General features: G+C 38.3%; 1 protein-coding gene across 1 annotated transcript in view; it reads left to right on the forward strand.

Moving 5' to 3' along the window:
- The window catches only part of LOC121931694 (probable ATP-dependent RNA helicase DDX60), a 92,768-nt gene that overhangs the window by 25,036 nt on the left and 44,964 nt on the right, over window positions 1-22,768 (forward strand). The window contains 10 exon segments of the mRNA XM_042469672.1: window positions 143-298; window positions 1,761-1,902; window positions 3,136-3,297; window positions 5,523-5,631; window positions 8,304-8,398; window positions 10,194-10,389; window positions 11,547-11,805; window positions 15,652-15,886; window positions 18,091-18,257; window positions 20,632-20,793. Coding sequence (XP_042325606.1) covers window positions 143-298; window positions 1,761-1,902; window positions 3,136-3,297; window positions 5,523-5,631; window positions 8,304-8,398; window positions 10,194-10,389; window positions 11,547-11,805; window positions 15,652-15,886; window positions 18,091-18,257; window positions 20,632-20,793 — 1,683 coding nt within the window.

Raw genomic sequence — 22,768 nt, forward strand, 5'->3', positions numbered from 1 at the left:
GAAAGAAGTATTTTATATCAAGAATATGCACATAGCAATATAATTCCAAAATAAGGGACCAGTAGGTGACATTTTCATTCCAAAGCATAATTTGTTCGATATGTTTCATTCTTTCTTTCTTTTTGTTTGCCTTTGGCCAAAGAACCCACCATTATTAACACTGCAAGAAACTGCAGACCTGATCAGGATGTATTGCCTCAGTGTGGCTTTTCTATATTATTTACCTCTTGCGGAACGAGCTCAGATTAGGCTTATCAGAAACAACTGGAATGAGGAAACCAATATGTTAATTCATCAAGTAAGTTTTACAATAGATGCAGGTTATATCAAATAAGAAAGTCATAAAAATAAATATGCTGTTTTTGGTGACCATCCTGTGAAGGCTTTTTTAAAATTAAGATTCCTTACAGAACTCATATTCACTCATGTACATATATTTTCTTTTCCTGAGGAATTATAAAGGAGTTTGTTGCATTGGCTTTGATCCCATGTTAGATGTGGAATGTAAGTTTATTGCATTTCTTTATTGCTGAGTAGTATGAGCACATTTGCAGCCTGGGCCTCTCCATGTTCCTCCTGTATCTTTTCAAGAACAGGATTTTCCTGTTCTTGAAATGATGCATTAGAAGCTGCAATTGCAAGCAGACTGCGTATTCCCCAGCAACAGGGAAGTGCGGTAAGATCTGCCTTCTGTCGTGGAAGCAAAGCTCATGTGATAAACTCCAAAGATTGGACAAGGTGTTTTGGGTCCCAGAGGTCAAAACAGGGGTTGTTGTTTTTTTGCTCCAAAATGACCTCTAGGGTATGGGAGAGTGAATTTCCACCACATCTGGGGCCTAAGCGTTAAAAACAAGCAAACATGGATTCCCCCCCCTTTTGCCCCCAAATGCCTGGTAGAGGATGTAGGTGCGATTTCCACCATGGGAGAGGAGGGCTGAAACAATTTAGGCCCAAGCACAGCTTTTTTAAAAGAGGATGTGAACAGGAAAATGATTTCCATTGCCTGTTGTAAAAACAAGGCTTCTCAAGGCCTCCAAACATGGTGAAGGTGCCACAGTTGCCCCCCTCCCCAAGGGTACATGATGATGGGCTTACAACCTCAATCTATGAATACTTTGTGAATAAACTCCAGTTAACTCAAGTTTACTTCCATGTAAATATGCACAGGATTATATTATGTGATTAGTATCCTAAGCATACTTATTAGGTACAAAGAGGCTGTACAGACTGGCCATTAAGGCTGGCCTGGGGACAGAGACAGGACATAGTGTCCTTATGACGCATGCCCTGACTTCACCCCCAGGCCAGTGTCATGCCATGCACCGCACCACACGGCATGCAGCATCACAGAGCACGTCTGGCGCTGTGTCTAGATGATGCAGCACCAAAGGGGTGCCAGAAAGTTGTGGCACCAGTGGCTATGGCTCCCTTTCTGTGGCACATAAAGAGCCATTTTTTCAGCTCCTTTTTGCACAGCGGAAAGGTGAGATCGGGGCTGTGTCATGTGGTTGCCACTGCCCTGATGTGGCGCTAAAACGGGCACCCATTAGAAATTCTGAGTAATTTTTTTTTATAATTGCAATTTGATAAATCTATTGGCTTCCCAACTGGAAACTGAAGCTACAATGTACATCAATTGAAAGTGTTTTCTTCATATGCTATGTATACTTTAGTCATATTTCCCCCCACTTCCCCCTTTTGAAAGTTTTTTTTTTTAAATGTTGTATACACTTTGATGATATTGCCCTCTCTTTCTTTAGCATAAGTTTTGTGAATTTCATGTTTTGAAAAATCTTGACTGTAATACATCACTGGACATAGATACTTCTACTTTGCCTGATCTGAGTGATAATCTCCTGTGGAGAAACATTGTACATTATTATGAATCAGGAAAAGGCCCAGGTATTACATGCATATTATGTCTTTGAATTATAAGATCATTTGCTTTCTCATATTTGAAACTTAGCTTGAGTGAAGTTTGTTGTTGTTTTGGACTGGTAACTTCTAAAATCCCCTAATCACCATTGTTCATTCTACCTTGGGAGAGAACACTGTCTGCAAGTGATAGTCTGAAAAGGAACATGTCCATGTTCTGGTGTGAAACAAGCCTTTTTGTAGTGGAGTGGAGTTGATGAAAAACATGCTATCTCACTGCCTGTACTGAATTCCCTTACACATATCTATCAGTTATATAAGTGCTCCCATTAACTGAAAGTTGTGGATTGCAATGGGAAAGTTGTTTACTCTTTGTGCTAATTTTGCTTTATTTAGATTCATGTTCTCTCAGGGATCATAAAGTACACAACACTTCTAATTTTTGCTGATGTTTATGCTCCTTGTGAATGGTGGTTGAGTACTGGCTTTAGGATGAACATCCTATTTATTGCACTGGAACATCTTGCAAGTTCCTCTTTGGGAATTTCTTTGTTGTGAAATTTATATACTACCCATATAGCATAAAATGTCTCTGGGATTATTTACACACAAGTCATTGATAAATTAATAACCAAAACAATAATACAGCTGATTTTATATTATGATTCTGTAGACTAGAGTGAAATATCACTCTGGATAGTCCCTAAACTGGTACAGTATAATTAAAATATCATGCAGATCTCTTAGAGAGTATTTGATGGTCAGGAGGGAAAAATGGGAAAAAAACTTTCCACAGTAGCCACTGTAGATGGCAGAAAATTATAGTGTGAAATTGGGATAGCAGTTGCTAGACGTCGAAAATAACAGTTCCAAAGAATGTTGAATAATATAATAGATATAAATTATGATGAAGCATACTGCCTTTAAGGAGTATGAAAGATGACGTTTCTATATGAAGTGAAAATGGTATGTCAAGATTAGCAGGATACAGTGAGATCTTTCTAAACATTCTGAGAATATCATGTTCCATAACTTTAAATTGCATTTATTTACAGTACAAGTTACAGTTGTAAGCATAATTTGTCATGCACACATCAATGTGTATGTGTATGAGTATTTTTTCTTGCTTAAAATATTTCAAAATATTAAAAGGCTAGGACTTTATGTCTGAGATTTGAAAATGTTTGCTTTATATTATTACTAGCAGTATCTTAAACTGCAATATGTCAAATGTTTTTTTCTGCATTATACTTTTTTTAGAGCTTGATTTGGATATAAAATCAAATATTCATTTGTGTTTGATGTATGAAAAATTGTGGAAAGGTATTTCACAACTATCTGCGAGACTTGATATTGGAGCTTCCTTTCCACTGCGGAAAACTTCTAAGTGTTTTCTTACACCAGAGTTTTCACCAAATAAAGGTAATATGGAGATATTCCAAGCAAAGGTAATATGGATTACCGTTGCTATGTGCCTTCAAACTGACTCTGGTTTATGGTGATCTTGTCCAAGGTTTTTCTTGGCAGCATTTATTCAGAAGAGGTTTGCCATTGCCTTTCTCTTGGAATGAGAGAGTATGACTTGCCCACGGTCATGCAGTGGGAGAGTGGGGATTCAAACCATGGGTCTCTTGGAGTGCTAGTTCAGTGCTTAAATCACTGTACCATGCTAGAGTTATGTTATTGTAATCTGTATAATAATACCTTATTCACTTCAGTCCGAGGAGCAAATGAGACCTGTACATGGGAGCAGGTTTTTGCCCCCATGAACTAACTGGATGGAGAAACATGCAGAACAAAATGGTGTGTCTCCTAGACTAGTCTATGGGTAGCCCTCCTCATTTGCGGCTTTGACTTCTGCAGATTTGATTATTTGAGGATTTGATTAATATGTCCTCTCTAGGTCCTCCAGCACAACTCTGCCAGAAGTTGCCCATAGAGTTGTGCTGGAGGATCTAGAGACAACTAGGAAAAAAACACTTCTCTAGGCATTTGTAGGTCCTCCAGCATGATTCTACGGTTGCTCTGGAGGAACTAGAGCAGTGATGGCGAACCTATGGCACGTGTGTCAGGGGTGGCACTCAGAGCCCTCTCTGTGGGCACATGTGCCATTGCCTCAGCACAGAGTTTGCCAGGGTTTGTTACTAGAAAGCCAGAGGGACAGGGCACTTTGCAATAAATAAGTGATTTTTGGATTGCAGTTTGGGCACTCGGCTTCTAAAAGGTTCTCCATCACTGAACTAGAGATTCTTAGGTGCTTTACAGACCGCCCAAAAGGGCGGTCTGCCGGCACCGTCATTTGCTGTGCCGAGGAGCCCCAACGGCCAAACCATGCGACTCCTCGGCACAGCAAAAAGAAGCCGCAAAAAGTGGCTTGTTTTTGCGCCGTGGAAATGGCATCGCAAGGCACCAGTGGCACACTCGCACCATCATTTCCGACATGCAGACGTTAGGTGTCCGTGATGTCAAAATGGTGGCGCCCGTGTAGAATGGGCGCCACCATTTTGTACGCACAGAGCACGTACTAGGGTTAGGGGTGTCTGGAAAGGACACCTCTTTCTAAGCCTAGTACGTGTACTTTTGGCCTGTGCGGAATGGGCCTTAGAGTTGTTCTCTCAGGTAAAAAAATGTGTTTTTAATATGTGGTTTTCACACTTTCATGGTGGTCCTGTGCCACTAACCCCAGCGAATGTGGAAGGCCCACTGTAGTTCTAGCAGTTGCCTGTTTGATCAACAAACAGAGCAGGGAACCAAGTTTAGTCCCCTGCTTCTGCTGTTTGCCTACCAAACAGCAGTATAAAAAAGGGACTCTGCCTATTCATTCTTAACTGGTGTATGCACATTCAGTTGATCAGAGCAAATTCTAATAATTCAGCATATATTACTGTTGAAATAATTTCTTAAAGCTATGTTTTGTAATATCTTTAATTAATACATTTTTTCTCATGTACTGGCAGAGGACATTTTGCTAATGGGTTGTTTTTCTTACTTGATTGGTAGTCTGATAAACCAGTTAGGTTGACTTGGAGCTTTACTAGTGTAGGAGAATAACCTAGCGGGAAACCAGTCTCACGACCTAGTCTAGTTCCTTTCTCTGCAGGGATTAGGTAAGTGTGACTATGGGCATTATCACACAATAATGTATAGCACAAACAAACTGTTAAATAGTGCTTTTTGTATATATGGAAACATAATGGTTTAAGATTGAGCGATATTGCACACTTGCAACAGTACTGGAATAAAAGTGGTGCAATAACACTTTTTTGCCTTACCGCAAAACTAACCATAGTGGCACCCAATCTGCAGTGCTAGGATAGCAGCAACAAATCCTATCTCAAGATTGATTTGCCTATTGCCTTTTATAAAGGCGTTTTGTATTTTGGATTATATCTCATGATTTTGATGGTTTTGGATCACATCTCATGAATGTAGCTGATTTCATATAGTAGTGATTGATTTCATATTAGTACACCTGAATAGACCTATCAGCTGTTGTCTGCATGTTGACATTAATGTCTTATTTTAAAAAATGTAAGCCGCTCTGATAGCCTTTTGGCTGAAGAGTGAGGTATAAATACTATAAATAAATAAATAATATTTTCCTTCCTCACAAATGTTGATAATCTTTTAAAAATCATTTTTTTAAGGAAATGCCTCTAACATGACACTGCCTAAGTTAGAGCTGATACCAATGGAGTGTACACTAATGGATGAATTTGCTGGCGATATTTTGAATGACCTATCTATTTTTAAAAGGTATACATCTGTACTTTAATTCCTGTTTGTTATTTATTTTAGAAATTACAAAGGGTATAGGCTAATTCTCTATTGTAGCTTTATTTTCTCTCATATTTTTATAAACTATTGTAAAATAAATAGATAATGGCACAGGCAAAAGAGAAAAGGAACAAAGGAACAAAGGAAAAACAAGCCAGTTATACCATGGGTTTTTTTGGGGGGGGGCATAGATTTGTCATGTATAATTTAAACTAGATATAAAACTGACCAATCAAGGTTGTTTTTCTGAATCCCAAAATCAGCTTACTCACATCAGTGTATCATAGGTTATTTTTAAAGGGAAGTTACAGTAGATGGTAGCAGAGATCTTACTATAATTATTGATGGAATGATATCCCCAGGACATTTGCCTAGTGTCAGCCAAAACCTTTTTATTTATCCCAGCATTTAAATGTCTTTTTCTAGAGTAAGCCTCACCGAATACAGTGGGATTTACCTCCAATTAAAGTGTGCTGTTAACCATTTTAAGCGTAGTCTTATACTCCGCTGAATCTTCCTTTGAATGTCATTTTTGTACTGTCATTTATATTTTGCAGTTTTTAAATTATAATTCGTAAACCACTTTGACATCTGATTTGATGAAGGGAAGAACTGAAAAAGTTTAAAATAGTTGCATGGAAATTGTCCCCTAATGTTGTTTTGAAGCAGAGAATCAGCATCCAGGGTTTAGAAAGATATGTTAGCCCAGCAAATTATAGTTCTGATAGTAATATCAGTTTCTTTTTAAAAACTAAATTATGCAGCTTGTTCTTCATAAGACAACGTTTAAATCCCCTTTGTGTATTTTCTGAGTAATGTATATATACTGTGTATATAGTGTATATATACTGAATCCCAATCCTGTGGAAATAGTGGGATACAAACAAACAAACAAACAAATAAATAAATATTTTTCACATGAGGGGGTTTCACACAGTTATTAGAAGGTCTGTGTCATTGAGCGTAGACATTTTTAACGGCTGCCTACATATGAGTGAACACACTTTGGCTGCAACCACTTACTTGTACATAGCCAGATCTTTATAGATGTGCACATTCAGCATGTGGTCTTCAAGGAGATAGGGCCAGTGATGTACATATATGTGGAATATCTTCACTGATACAGAATACAGTATATGACAAGGGAGTTTTGTTGGTTAACAAAAGACTGACTAGCATATACAGTTGACCCTCAGGGGTTGGACTGGATGGCCCTTGTGGTCTCTTCCAGCTCTATGATTTGTGACTTTGACTTTTGAAGATTTGATTGTTCATGATTTGACTAATATGCTCTCTCTCAGAAACTCTAGGTCTTCCAGTGGTCAGCGTCCACCAGAAGACATGCTGAAGATTCCTAGAGAAAACATTTGTCCAGGCAGTTGAAGGTCCTCCTGTGCAATTCTATGATCAACTTCCAGCGGATGCTGACCATAGAGGTGCACTGAAGGACCTAGAGATTCCTAGAGAGGTGTTGTCTCAGGTTAAAAAAAAGTATTTTTTTAATTTGCGGGTTTTCCACTTTTGCATGGCTTTTGCACCCCTAACCCCAGCAAAAGTAGAGGGCCCACTATACAAGAAACTGAACTACAGGGACATGGAATTCTGTATTTAAAGAAATTCTGTTTAGTATTTAAAGAATTATATTCTATTTCAAAATTTCCTTTATTTTCCTATTAACATTTTTGTGGTTTATTAATTTTGTTGTGTATTAATCCTAGATTAATCCTAGATTTCTCATATTAAACATGAACATCTTGGAAGCAACAAGACACATCTTCATCTGCTAAAAGATCATTCAGGCTAATAGAGGGAAGCATATTTGGCTTTTATTAAAAGTTTATAAAATCTAATTCCATTTGTTTATATGGTCTGCATGGCTAAACTGAATGTATTCATTTCTGTGATTCAACAAATCATTTTGACCTTACAGAAACAAAGACCACTTCTCAATAAGACCTTTATTATATGCAGTCAGTCTTTCACAGACTATGGATCTTATTGCATTAACAAATAAGCTGGCTTACCTATTCAGGATTGAATTCAGGATCTGGGAAACTTCCAACTTCAAAAATTGGCCAGCTTCGACCCAGGATTCATGCGGACTGTGGCATCCCGGCTATATCAGTGATGATTTCCCAGATCCTGAATTCAAGCCCAAAGAGGTAATCTGGCTCATCTTTCAAATGAGTTCACACTCTGATAGCACCTCATGGCTGCCGGAGTGGCTTAGCTATTTGGCCTTAAGACAAGCTTTCTGATGTGAGTGTTGTCACAAACAGGTTGTATACTTACTTATAGAACATGCAGTAGAAAGCCTTTAGAACCAGTGTGTTGTAATGATTTGAGTAACAGAGTAGGATGGGAGTGGAGGAAATAAGGGTTCAAATCCGTACTCACCTCTGCAAAACCCACTGGGTGATTTTGAGCAAGTGACACTCTGTCAACCTCAGAGGAAGGCAAGAGTAAATCCTCTTTTAACAAATTCTGCCAAGAAAACACCAGGATAGGTTTGCCTTCGGTCACCATAAGTTAGAAATAACTTAAAGGCAGATAGCAGCAGCAGCAGCAACCATCCTTTAGATTTTAGATTATAATTTCTTCAGTAATTTAACACTATATGACAATTAATGTACACTTCTGTGTTTTTAAAGTGATACTGTTACCGTGCAAACAAAGTGGAGAAAACATAACGAATGTCAGTCCTGGTATTCAAGAAGACCCCTCAGTGAAGACTGTGCTGGTACAGGTAAAATGCGACTGAGGAGTTGGAGATATTTTAGTATGTTTAGCAGTTTAGGTCCCATTTTCTGTGAAAGGAGTTGTCCTCCCACCTGATATTTGAAGGGTGTTATGGCCACCTCTTAAAGCCCAACTAGTAGGCCCATCTACCCTATGTTTTACACTATAGGACATATAAAAATCAGGCTGTTTCCTTGATAAGTTTACAGGCTTAGCCCCGATTAATTGCTTGCTTCATTGATTTTTGAATGATTGAATGATTATAGATAATTTATCTGTAAAGTTCATAAAATAATATATGCCAATATTATTGTTTTTAATTTCCTTTGAATTGTGCTCGACTCATGGCAACCCTGTGGATGAGACATCTTTGAGATCCCATGTCCTCCTTTACACTGCTCAGGCCCTGCAGGTTGAGGCCCATGGCCTCCCTGATTGAGTCCATTTGGCATGTGGTTTTCTTTGTTTCCCACTGCTCTCTACGTTTCTTAGCATTATTGTCTTTTTCTAATGATTCATACCTTCTGGCAGTACAGCCAGTCCTCCACATTTGCAGCTTTGACTTTTGTAGATTTGGTTATTTGCAGTTTTGATTAATATGGCCTGAAACAGATGGGCCAAAAGAAGCAGCTTCTGGCAGTTTCAGGGGTGGGATGTTCAGATGATGCATGCCCCCAAAGTGGATTGAAGCCATTCCAAGGCTGCCAAAGGCAACCCAAAGCCACCAGAAAAAGGAGTGGAAAAAATCTGCTCCGCTCCTGCCAGTGACTGGCTTAGAATTCTTTGAATTTGTCTAAACATACAATATTGTACAGTAACAACTTTTGCTACATAAAAAGTAGATAGGATTTATGTTTTTAGAAACCATACATATGGGAAACTGGGAAAATGGAGCTATGCCTGTCTATGGCAGGAAAAGTAGCGATCATTAAGATGAAGATACTACCAGAGTTGCTATTCTTATTTCAGAATATACCAATAATAAATAATACAAGACATATAGATAAATGGCAAAAAGAGATAACTAAATTCTTGTGGGAAGGAAAGAAACCCAGAATTGCATGGAAGATCTTGACAGATGACATTGAGAAAGGAGGTTTAGCACTACCCAATCTAAAAATCTACTTCCAAGCTGCATGTTTGCAATGGCTGGAAGAATGGGCAAGGCTAGAGGACGGGAAGCTGCTCTGTTTGGAGAGTACAAAGATGAGATTTGGGTTCCATGCTTTCATGTGGTACAACAAAGCAGGAGATAACAAAGACTTTATGCATCATATCATAAGGAAAGCTCTGATCAACACATGGGCGAAAATCAAAGGAAGATTTTATAGAGAACTTTCAACATGGACCTCCCCACAGGAAGCTCTATTCAATAGAACAAGGAAAAATAGGACTACCCCATGGGTAACAAATAAACAGTTGATAACAGGAAAGGAAAATAAGGATATAGGATTTAAAACTTTAGATCAAATAAAAGAAGAAAATATAGACATGGACTGGTTTTTACACAGACAGCTACGAGAAAGATATAAGAAAGACAAACTAGAAAAAGGGATTAAGGAAAATAAAGAAGGAATAGATCAGATCTTTTTCGACAAGAAGAAAGGACATATTGCCCAATACTATAAGTTACTGAAAGATCAAGAAATGGAACAAGAGACAGTGAAAAATACTATGATTAAATGGGCTCAAAATATAGAAAAAGAGATCAGCTTGGAGAAATGGGAGAAAGCCCTGAAAGATTCAAATAAATTTACATTATGTCAAGATTACAAAGACAATTTCTTTAAAATGTTGCATAGATGGCATCTATCCCCGGAAAAACTTAAGAGAATATATAAGACGTGCAATTTGGAATGCTGGAAGTGTAAAAAGCCAGGAGCAGATTTCTATCATATGTGGTGGAAGTGTGAGAGCACGAAAAAATATTGGAGATCGATTCATGAATCAATGGAAAAGATGGTTCGAGAACCATTACCTTTTGATCCACTTTTTTTCCTATTAAACATGATCTCAGATCAAAACCCAAGTAAAGAAAAAATTAAGATGCGCATTCTGTTGTACATGCTCACTACAGCTAGGATGACATATGCAAAGCAATGGAAAAAGGATGAGGATTGGATATATAAACTTAATGAGGCTATGGAGATGGACACGCTTACAATGTTGATGAGAGAAGAAGATAAAAATGAGGTAGAGATAGATTGGATGTGTGTGAGGAATTTTAAAAAGAGTTTAACCAATTAGAAGAATGTTCCTGGAAAGAATGGTATTGTAGTTGACAAACTTGTGATTATGTAGAAAGAAGAAAAATAAGACAAAGTATGTTTATATGGGATATGGCAATATAGTGGATCTTATATAGAAATAGAAATAGAAATAGATAATAGTACTTACATAGCTAGACAAGAGTAAATATAAACTGAAGTGAAAGATTTAAGAATAATATGATGGAGGAAAAATGCTGAGTGTGATGAAAGAAAAAGACTCACTTTGTGTTAATACTATCATCTTTTCTGAGTTAATTGAGTGTAAATATGGAATGTAATAATGTATTATAAGTGTAACCATAATGTATTAATGTACTATAAGTGTATTCGCATCAGAGTGTAGAATATAATGGAAGATAGTTAAAACAGAATAAGTAACTATAAAATAACAAAGCATGACTGGAAAATTAACAAGAAGAAAATGGAATGTAATAAGATTATGGGAAACGAAGGCAGACAATTATTCTGGAAGTGGTTGATATATCGGGGGGGGGGGGACAACATAAAAGAACCTGTGAGTGTATGTGTGTATAAATGTTTAAATGTAAAGGGTGGTGGGTTTTCTTTTTGGGTTTCCCCCCCTCTTTTCTTTCTCTTATTGGGGTTGTTGTTATTCGTTGGTTTGTTTATCTGTTTTAGATGTGTAGGTAGTCTATGTTTTGTTATAGGATGATGTGAGGATTTTATGTATGGTTTGTAAAAAAAAAATAAAAAAAATAAAAAAGTAGATAGGATTTAATAAGGACAGAAAAGATGATATGGCTTTTTGTTGTAAAAGACAGGATATAAATGTTATAATAAAGAATTAGATTGCCACCAGAACAATAATAGAAATTGAGCAATAGTGCCTACAGAACAGGGAAAATAAGCTTATGATAACTGAAGATGGAATATTAAAGGAGATTATAAATTTTTAGAAAAATACCTGTGTTTCTGTGTGTTCCCCTCTGTGCATGACAATATATTTCTATTTTTTGGAGAAGCTGCCAAGGAACTATGGGCTCTACAAAACTGTCCACAATGGCAAATATCTCCATGTACTTATGGAACACTTGAAGAATTTACTACTTCAAAAATGACTGATACTGTGTTGTGTAACTCAAATAAGAATTATACTGATATTGAGAAGAGCAAAGAAGAGCATGTAAGACTAATTTTTATTTATATTAGCTTAATAAATAAAAATATGAAACAATAGAAGTAGTAATTTTAGTAGTATGTTATAATGAAACATCTGTTTTTTTCTATCTTTTTAGACTAAAGGGTTGAGAGGCTTTGCCAGTTGTATGTCTGGGGTTCTGTTATCACCTTCTGGCCACTTGGTGCTCAATTCATGATGGTGTTTAAAACCAGACAGGCAAAGTTAACATCAGCACCTCTACTTAAGTCTCATTAAATATAATGACATAGCGAAATGGTGTCCCTTATAAAAAAAATGGAAAATCAAGGTTTGATATTTGAAATTTATACTTATTTTAAACATTTTCAAACCGTGGATGCTTGAATCCGTGTATAAAAAAATTGTGTAAAAGAAGGTCTGACTGTATATCTTATAACCTATATGCTATATTCTGTAGGTTATATGTCATATGTTTATTCCCAGGCTTCAAAGCTGGCAACCAAATCAACCTGGCCTGTAACATTAAGTCTCTTATTTTTCACCTTTCCACTTTAATTTTCCCCCCCTAGGGGTATGTGTAAACTTTGGTTTAACAAGTTTTTCGTCTCATCTTAGGGTTCCCTCTCACTCCCTTGGAGTCTCCTTGGAAGTCTTTAAGCAGAGACTGGATGGCTGTCTGTTGGGGATGCTTTGATTGTGATTTCCTGCATGGCAGGGGACTGGACTGGATGGCCCTTGTGGTCTCTTCTATGATTCTATATGTGAACTTGCACAATATACTCATATTTTACTATTGTAATGACTAATTACAAAATAAAAGATGCTAAGTGCAACACAGACAAAAGAGGACAGTCGCATTTTATGACAGATATCATCTAGTTTGACTCAAACGTTGTTGTTATTTCAGGAGATTATCACACACCTCTTTTCTGCCAATGCCCAGCTCGGTTGCATCGCATATCCAATCCTGACTCCTGGCATGCTTTTCAAAGAACAATACTTTCCCATTATTTGAAAAGTATGCCAGGAGTCTGGATCGGATATGTGATGCGGCTGATTTGGGCACAGAGCTGTGTGATAAGATCCGTTTTCACCCATTTAAGCCTGCACCCAATCTGTGCCTAGATCGATGGAAAAGAGTTATTCAATAAACTCCTTTTTCTTCCTTTACAAAAGTCATTACATAGGTATTTAGTCTTGTTAGTGTAAGATGCTGACTATGACAATTGCAAGGTGAGCAGGTTGACAATTTGAGGCCCAAGTGCCATGTGATGGAATGAGCTCCTATCACTAGTCCCAGCTTCTGCTAACCTAGCAGTTCAAAAGCATGTAAATGTGCAAACAGATAAATAGGAACCACTTCAGTGAGAAGATGACAGTGTTCTAGGCAGTCATTCTGGCCATATGATCACAGAGTTGTCTTTGACAACACTAGCTCTTCAGCTTAGTAATGGAGATGAGCACCGCTCCCTAAAGTCAGACACGACTTGACAACCTTGTTTAAGGAGAAACCTTTACTTTTAGTGTAAGAATGAGTTTAGCTTCCCCTCAAGCTTGTTCATTCTCTCTGTACCCTTTTGCTATGAACATGGGAAATAGCTAGGAAGGAATTTTAGATTAACCACAGTTTAATGCATCATATAAACCCTAAATTACAGTTGTTCTTAACTATGGTTAGTGAAAATAATGCAGTTTCATAAATCATAAATTATTTGCCTCAGTTTAGGTGACAAGGATTGGTTGATTTGGGGGAACAAAAAAATCTGAAGCAAAAGCTTCTAGGAAGAAGAGCAAGATTTATTTCTCTCTCTTTTTTTGGCTGAGTTCATATTATAACACTAAACCATAGCTTTAAAAAGTTACTGGCTGTGTTGGCTGGAGGACTTTGGGAGCTGTTGTATAAAACAGTAGCTTTTCCAAGATACATACTAAATTGAAGTTTTGTATTGTCTGATACAGCAGTAGTGGGCAACTTTGGTAATTCTGGAGGCCAGTTTTATTGCCTGGATCTACTGCAGGTCACACCACACACGTGAAAAAGTGCCTTTCCCAAACTGGAAGTGATTGGAAATTCATTTATGATTTTGAAACCTCCCCAGAAAAGCCAATCTTTCACTAAGGCAAGGTTCTGCACTTTGGTTTAGAAATGAATCCACTCAAGTCACAGTTAGGAGATTGTGTGTGAGATGCAACCCATGGCTTTCATGTTGATTAACCCTGATGTTCAATCACCCTGTCCCCCTAGTTATTGAAATAAACATGCATATATCATAAGAAAGTAGAGAGAGAGAGAGAGAGAGAGAGAGAGTGTGTGTGTGTGTGTGTGTGTATTACAGATGATTTAAATAGAATGCTAAGACCAAGCTGGACATAAATATCAGGATTTTAAACTTGTTGACTTTTTCTCAAAGTGGTAGTATATAGAAGTTATGAGTCAAAAGAGAGACACAGGAACATGATGGACACATTTCATGAAGGTAGACCAGCTCAAATAGGCACTACTGAGTCGATGGGTTGACTATTTAATATTAGTTTCGTTGATAAGTTCACAACTGAACCTACACTATATGTTTTCCACCTTATACTTTCTCCAGCTGTTTTTAAAATAAGTTAAGTTTTCTAATTTTTTCCTCCATTCTTCCTTCATTCTTTTTTTTTAAATGTGCTGCATTAACAACCTTACAGTACTGTACTTTGGCAGAATGACTAAGAGGCATCTTTTTAAAAACTGAAATAAAGTTAAGATGTATTATTCTGGCAAGATGATTTAAGGCCAAATAATTATCCTGAGGCCTGTTTTATGTGAAAGGCTGTGTTAGCATACCCTATCACCCCTTCATCTGGATATGGGTTTTTATAATTACAATCACTCCTCTATATCTGCAAAAATTTTTATCCACAGATTCAAGTATCCATAACTATATATTCCAAAAAATCAAGCCTTGATTTTGCCATATTGTAAAAGGGACACCATTTTACTATGTAATTGTATTTAATGGTACTTGAGCATCCATGGATTTTGCTATCCATGGGGAGTCCTGGAACTAATCCACAGTGGATACCAAAGGTTCACTGTAATAGCTAGCATGGAACATGACTAGAAGTTGTGATGATGACCTGATACATATTTTGGGGATCACTTTGACCCAAATTAGCTAGAAATATGCCAGTGTCGAGGTCACACTATGCTAAGCATAGGAAAGAACAAAAGACTAGCACCATGGGTTATGCTAAATATACCACATTCCTCCTACCTACTTACTTTACATTTCTTATAGCAAAGGAAACAAAGGAAGACATTTGTCAAAACTGAAACCATTCCCTGTTTTCCCTCTTTGAAGTCACTATATTTACCCTGCTTGTCTGATCATCAAAGGACAGTTTCAGATCACATCAATGGATTGATCCACTGATGCTAAAAATCTTGAAGTTTTCTGGACCAGTTTGTCAATGCATGGGGAAGATCATCCAAGTTTTTCAGTATACAACACACATTCTGAGGGCAGGGTTTTTTAAAATCTTAATCTTCCACTATCCAACCTGTTAATCTTCCTTTCTGTAACCTCATGGAAATCTCGAGAGTGAGTCAGTGTATGCATGTTTGTGTGCTTCTTTGCACATTTTCTAAATAAAAACATCTCATTTACTTCAAACTAGAGTCTTTCCTTGCACTTAGTACTGGTGTAAAAAGGTGTAAAAAGATCCTAGCATGTTACCCATCTTTCCCATGCCTTCCTGTGAGCTCAAAGGAGACACTGACATCTGGTCGGGATCCCAAGTCTCCCCACCTTTTTGGGTAACAGCTGGAACATTGGTTCCCTGATGTTTTATACAAATATTTATTCTGTTTTGTAATTTTTTTGTTTATAGAAGGCAAAATCCAACATAGCAGCTCTGGATGAACAGAAAAAGAAGTGTGAAGAACAAAAAAAAGGAGAAAGTAATATGAAGGACCTTTCTGTACCAGTTGAGAGGAAAGTTCAAGAGATCTGCAGTTCTGGAATTAACATGGAGCCAACTGTCGACAAGTCTGTGCAGTGTGCAGTTAAAATGGCTGAGCTGAATTCTTCCCTTGACATGTGGAAAAAACATTGTGACAGTGCAGGTATTTCAATGCATAATTAGGTTTCAACAATAATACTTGATATGTCCAAAGCATAAGGTCATGGGCTTAATCTAGATCTTGGTGTCATGAGTCTCCATTAGCCAATATAAATGATCAAACCTGGCAGCAACCCAAGCAATAGCATTCAGCAGTGTGGTGAAAATCAAACAGTTGACTGCCCTTGTGGAACAGCTTCTAGGTGACCAGATTTAAAGTAGCCATTAGTATTGCTTGGTAAACTTCTGTAGCTTAGAATCAGATTGGTACAAAATAAATTGGGCCATTACATTCCCTGGAAATTAGATTGGTTTCATCTGAGACTATGGTTGACATAGTTGTCTTCTACAAAACCAGGACATAACATAGGACATTCAGGAAGAACAGAGGACACGGCCAACTGAAAGCCAAAAACATTAATATATAGTCATGCTTTTAAGACGTGCTCAAAATGTTCTTCCTGGACAGAAGGTTGAAATGTAGCTCCTCCTCTCTAGCCCACATGACGTATTGGAGTTAGCCTAAATAATATATTTTAAATTTTATGTTGGATTATGTTGAATTATTTTAATGGGTCCTAGATTTATGTGCCTGAGATGACATGGTTTGCATGTTGGACTATGATGCAGGAGACCAGGGCTCAAATCCCTGTTCATCCATGGAAACCCACTGGGTAACTTTGGGCAAGTTACACTCTCGGCCTCAGAGGAAGGCAATGGGAAACAAATCTTGACAAGAAAACCCCATGATAGGTTCACTTTAGGGTGTATTTAATCAGAAATAACTTGAAGGCATACAACAACAATGATTCAATCAAGGGTTGGTGGCTAGTAAAGTACAGTTTTAGTGTGAAGTCTAAGGCTTTCATGGCCGGCATTCATAGTTTTTTGTGGGTTTTTCGGACTATGTGGCCATGTTCCAGAAGAGTTTCTTCCTGACGTTTTGCCAGCATCTGTGGCTGGCATTGTCAGAGACAGTTTTAGTCTTTCTCTTGCTCAGTTTTACAAGTATATTACAAACCAACAAGGCATTTTAATGAAGATAAATTAATCAAAAAAATCCCGTTGAGTGCATAATAAAATTCAGTGTATGCCATGTAGCTGTAAATAAACCATGTCAACTAAATGTATATTTATATTGCAAAGGAAAAGAGGACAAGGCAACACAAAATGGAGAACATTTCCCCCAAATGGAATACACTCCAAAATAAAAGCTGCAAACACTAAGGCTGCATCTGCACTGTAGAAATTATCTGGTTTGAAACCACTTTAATTGCCATAGCTCAATTGCCTTCACACAGGCAACCATTTCAGTGTTCAGTACTATGCACTGTACTGTGCACATCAAACACCAGCAGCTCTCTGAGGGTTTCTCCAGAGTTTCAGACTGGTCTTTCCTCCTCCTGTCTGGAGAAGCTGTCCATTTTTTCTCTTGAGTTCTTACTTATTCACTAATATTCATCTAAGGTACCAGTTATTTAAATCTGGTATCTCCTTGTTTTAGATAAATTCCAAAATTTATGGAAATATAACATACATCTGAATATTCCATTAATCATCCCTTTATCTTTCCTCACTGCTAAAAGTAGTTTCAAAAGCACTTAAGTTTCATTTTGCTAGTTCAGAAAAGTACCTCTCATGGCTGGACACCCCCAGGAAGTCACCATAAACTCAATTTCTTCCCTTCTGCAGCTCCCAAAGTTTTATATCCAACAGACAGACTGCCTCTTAACACTGAGGCTCTGTTAAAGAGCATAGTCCTTTCTTAGTCAGTTTTAGGAGCATTTGAGTCTTCCAGAGTGATATCACACATCTGCCTGCAAAATAAGTGCTGCTATGCAAGACATAACTTTAATAATAAAAAAATGTTCACAATATATTTAAGATAATAGCACAATCACCTGAGATATCTACATTCAGTAACATGCCTGATGTTTGAAACTACTTGCTCCCTTTGGTTCAAAGAACGAATATCATTTAGTCATACTAGTTCTACTGAATAAGGAGGCCCGGATTGTTTACATGTTATGTGTTGCTGGGCAGTCAGTTCAGTGTTCCCAAAAGTTGTGAAAATACTGTGATATATATTTGCTTGCTGTACATAATGAATAGTGCCTTTGAATAATCTCTGAACAATGTTTCTCCATTTGATGATTCAATTATAGTTTTGAATGTTATCAGAGAACACTTTTTCTTCTTATTTCCTAGGGCAATTCCATAAAAATTTAAATTTAGCAGTTGACGTTATGAGGAGAGTCCATTTGTTGATTGAAAACTACCAGAATGTTTTGACGGAAGAGGATTTTCAACAGATTGTCAGATGTTTTCAGTATTTTGGATTTGACAATTTGATAGCCACTTCAGAATACACAAAGGTATCATTACATAATTGTATAAAGTATCATCCATATGCATTTATGTTTATTTATTGGATTTATAACCCATCTTTCTCCCAAAATTGGATGTAAGATGGCTTACAATGAAGATTATCACACATGGACTCACTGTCTGGGAATCTCCGGGGAAATGTTAGGGAAGCATGCGTGTGTGTAACTGAAGCGCTTCCCCTGCATCATGCAATCATCAGCTCCCTCTAGCTTCCCTCTAGCATCATGGAATTGTTCAGGGAGAGGTGATTTGCTATTAATGGAAACTTTGCGTTAATAGCAAATCTCCTCTCCCTGAACGATTCCATGACACTAGATGGAGCATGATGCTGGAGAAGCGCTTCAGGGTTACACACATGCGTGCTTCCAACGTTACCCTGGCAGTTCCCAGACGGTGAGTCCACATGTGATAATCTTGAATAATTTAAATAAAATACAGTCATCCCTCCATATTTGCGGCTTTGATATTTGCGGATTTGATTATTCACAGATTTCATTAATATGTTCTCTCTTAGGACTGTTTAGGTCTTCCACTGGAACTCTGTGGTCAACTTTAACTAAAAGGTGCACTGAAAGACTATTTGTAGCTACTCCAGTACCATTCTATGGTCAGTGTATGTTGGACTTTGACCATAGAGTTGCACCGGAGGACTTAGAGATTCCTAGAGAGGTGTCCTCTCAGAGGAAAAAGTGTTTTTATTATTTGCAGTTTTTCCATATTCACGGGGGTCTTGTTCCCCTAACCCTAGCGAATATGGAGGGACAACTGTACAACCAAAAGCATAAGTACAAAAGTTAAAAAATAATTAAAGAACACTGGTATTAAAACAAAAGTTAAAACACAGCATAATTAAAATCATTTTAAAAAATTAAAAACATTAAAGCATTACAAACAGCACACCAGTTATTCACATACACTGCATAAGGAAAATTGTAAGTATTCTTTCATTTCTAATTTGAATCATTCCTCTACTCCCCCCCCCCCCCCCTGTTCTGTGTGAAAGGACAAAGTAGAAAAGATGCTTAGCTATTCTTGGCTAAAACTAGGTTAAATGGAAGCTAAGTCTCCTCCCCTGTAATTTTATCATGCAATTCAAATTAGGAATGAAAAGAATTCAGTGGGCCTGTGGTGTCCACTGGGATTTGGTTCCCAAACACCCTGTGGATACCAAAATCCATGGATGTTCAAGTCCCTCCTTCCTTGGAGGTCTTTAAACAGAGACTTAATGGCCATCTGTTGGGGATGCTTTGATTGAGAGTTCTTGCATGGCAGGGGTTATCCTTGACCCTTGAGGTATCTTCCAACTGTACAATTCTATGATTCTATGAAATATAACGGCTAATAAAATGGTGTCCCTTATGTAAAATGGCAAAATCAAGGTTTGCTTTTCAGAATTTATACTTTTTGAATATTTTCAAGCTGTGTATGCTTGAATCTGTGGATAAAGAATCTGTGGATATGGAAGGCTGACTGTACTTTACATCTTTCTTCTTATTCCCAACCAGAAAGAGTGTGTCAGGCCTTGGCCCTGCTGTCAGTCACCATGTGATTTCTTGCATTTCAGTATTTTCTGTGATTTTTTTCTTTGAAAATTGCATATTTTGTGCAAAATATATTAGATTATGCAGAAAAAATAGTTTTGAACATTTTTTTTCAGAAATGATTTTGGGGGTGGGGGGTTAAAATGTTTCTCAAATGTGAAAAATCATTGAAAAATGCACAACATACTTTCACAGTCTCATCGACCAAGAAGGAAGGTTTTGCAATTCTTTACATTTGTTTGCAAGAATGAAGTAAAAGAAGATTTACAACCTTGGTACTGATCCACTACAGAAGCAGAAGCCTAGCAGAAGCATTAATTTCTTATACTGAATTTCATGCATGTTGTTTTGTAATAACTGAAATTATTTATATGGCATTACTGGCCCTTGATGTATACAAGAAACTAAACAACTTATTAGAAATAACCAACTGCTCATGTGAAGCATTTTTTTAAATAATAGAAATAATTTAATTATACATACTTTAAAAAAACTTATACAGTGTAAAACAATAGCATTATGGTCACTCCCTGGCCCAGTTTAAGAAGGAACTAAAAACCTTCTTGTTCAAGTTAGCATTCCCGGACATAGGTTCCAATTAGTCTCCCCCCCCCTCTGTCAGTGGTGGCTTGCTGGCCAGAATTGGTTTTAATGTAATTTTATCAATGTAATTCTTTTCTATTGTATGTGTATTTTATTGTATGTATGATATAGGTTGTACACCGCCCTGATCACAGGAAGGGCGGTATAGAAATAAAATTTTTATTATTTTATTTATTACTTTAAATACAACAAAGGACTAATTTCTAAATGAATATAGGTTTCAGAGAAGAAAGATGAATTTAAAAAGAAGTTTTCAATATACGCTGTTGGCATAGGGTCAGCTCGATTTCAGCTACAGTATATGAGCCAGTACCTGATGCAGGAAGAGAGAAACAAACCAGACCCCAGGGTGCAACAATTTATACCAGATTCATGGCAGGTATTATCATGTCTTCAGAACTGTGTTCTCTTGTAGCCTCCTTCACTTAAACCCCAGTCAAGAAATAAGATGTTCCTGAATTCTGCAATTTTCTTGCATCTTGTATTGTGATTTCTGATTTATTTCTTAGTTCTGCCTCTCTATGTTCTGACTTTCTGTTTTTCCCAGCCCTTTGAACACGCTGCCCACTGGAGCTCCGCTCATCTACCACCCTGGCCCAATTTTAGGAAGGATCTTAAGACCTTCCTATTTAAGCAGGCATTCCCCGATTAAGATCCTGTGGGCCTCCCCTCCTCTCCGTGGCCATGAGGACGGGCGACGGGGCTTTTAATTCCGGCTTTACTTTTATTGTATGTGTTTGTTTTTTACTGTTTTTAAACTGTATTTGTGTGCATCGTTGCACTTTTGTTAGCCCGCCTGATCTTCTGGAAGGGCGGGATAAAAATAAAGATTTTTATTTATTTTATTTATTTAATAGCTTATTCATGGCTTCTGGCTTGACTACCACATGCCTGATATCAATGAAGCAACATATAAAGGCTTCACAGCCAGAATCCCTACTTATGAAAGATCTTGCATGAGAACAGCTATTTATATATTAAGATTTTTTGCTGGGAATGATAATAACAGCCCTGCTTTCCTGTAAGTGTTATTACTGTGGAAAGTTATTGTTTATAGTCTATTCCTGTGAGGCGAACCTATGGCACGCATGCCATGAGTGGCACGCCACATCATTTTTTGCCGGGCACAGGCCTGGGACAAAGAGGAACAGGCATGCCTGTGCATGTTCCTCCTCCTCCCTGCCTTTTTCCTGGCCTCCAACTGACAGCTGGAATCCAGAAAATGGCGAGAAGGAGCTAGCCTCTGACTCCTCCTCCCAGCCCTCTCCCGGCCTTCAGCTGCCTATCTGAGAGCTAGAGGCCAGGAAAAGGGGGGGGGGGGGCATGACGCTTCACCTCACGGCCCTTTCAGACCCATAGCTATTTCCGGAGAGAAAGCTATGGTCTGAAATGGCACCGGGGTGGGTGGTGGGGGTGGGGTGTAGAGGAGCAGTCGGCAAACACCAAAGGGCGGCAACCAGAGGCTCCCACCTCTGGCGGCCGTCCTCCAAAGCCCATCCCTGGCTTCGGAGTGGCTCAAAGAGTGGTCTGGGATACCCTTTGGGACACCCAACACCGACAAACCCTGGAGGCGCTCCTCCTGCCTCTGGCTGCAATCCTCCAAAGCCATTTCCCAGATTCAGAGTGTCCCTCCAGAGTTTTCACGCTTCTGAGTCCCCAAAGGACACTCTGAATTGGGAAATGGCTTTTGGAGGATGGCAGCCAGAGGCAGGAGCCGCCCTCCAGGCTATTTCCAGGGACAGTCAGAGGGCTGGCAAAGCTGTGGGAAGGAGCCAGAGGTTCCCACCTCTGACTTCTATCTTCTGGACAGCTGGAGGCCAGGAAAAGGGGGCAGAAGCCCTGCCCCCTAAGGGGCAGAAGTCCTAGTCCCCAGAGGCTGGAAACCCCCCCCCCAGCACCAGGTAGAGCAAGGTACTGTAAAAAAATCAGTTTGGGCATGCAGCCCCCCAAAGTTTTCGCCATAACTGGTTTTTAAAAGTTTCCCACCATTTCTCCCAAACTGGGATTCAAGGCACCTTACAAGATAAAGTGGCCATGCTGGCTGGGAAATTCTGAGAGCTATAGTCCAGGAAATAACTTTTCCATGCTCTGATAAGTCTCTTCCCATGACGCATACATGTAGCAGGCTTTTAATAGGGTTCTTTGAAGGCTTTACATGGCCTGAAACCAGAGAACACACCCTTTTCCACATGACCACTTCTGTATGCCTAAGGCAGTCTTCAGTGTTTTACACCAGGGTTGCTTTTTTCAGGAAGTTAGAACCTTCACAGTAATTGTCCCAATACTGTGGAATACATGTATTGTTCTGTGAAGATACAAATGCATATAACAGTGAATTATATCAAGATAATCTT

The sequence above is a fragment of the Sceloporus undulatus genome, chromosome 5 (assembly GCF_019175285.1).
Source record: "Sceloporus undulatus isolate JIND9_A2432 ecotype Alabama chromosome 5, SceUnd_v1.1, whole genome shotgun sequence".
Taxonomy (NCBI): domain Eukaryota; kingdom Metazoa; phylum Chordata; class Lepidosauria; order Squamata; family Phrynosomatidae; genus Sceloporus; species Sceloporus undulatus.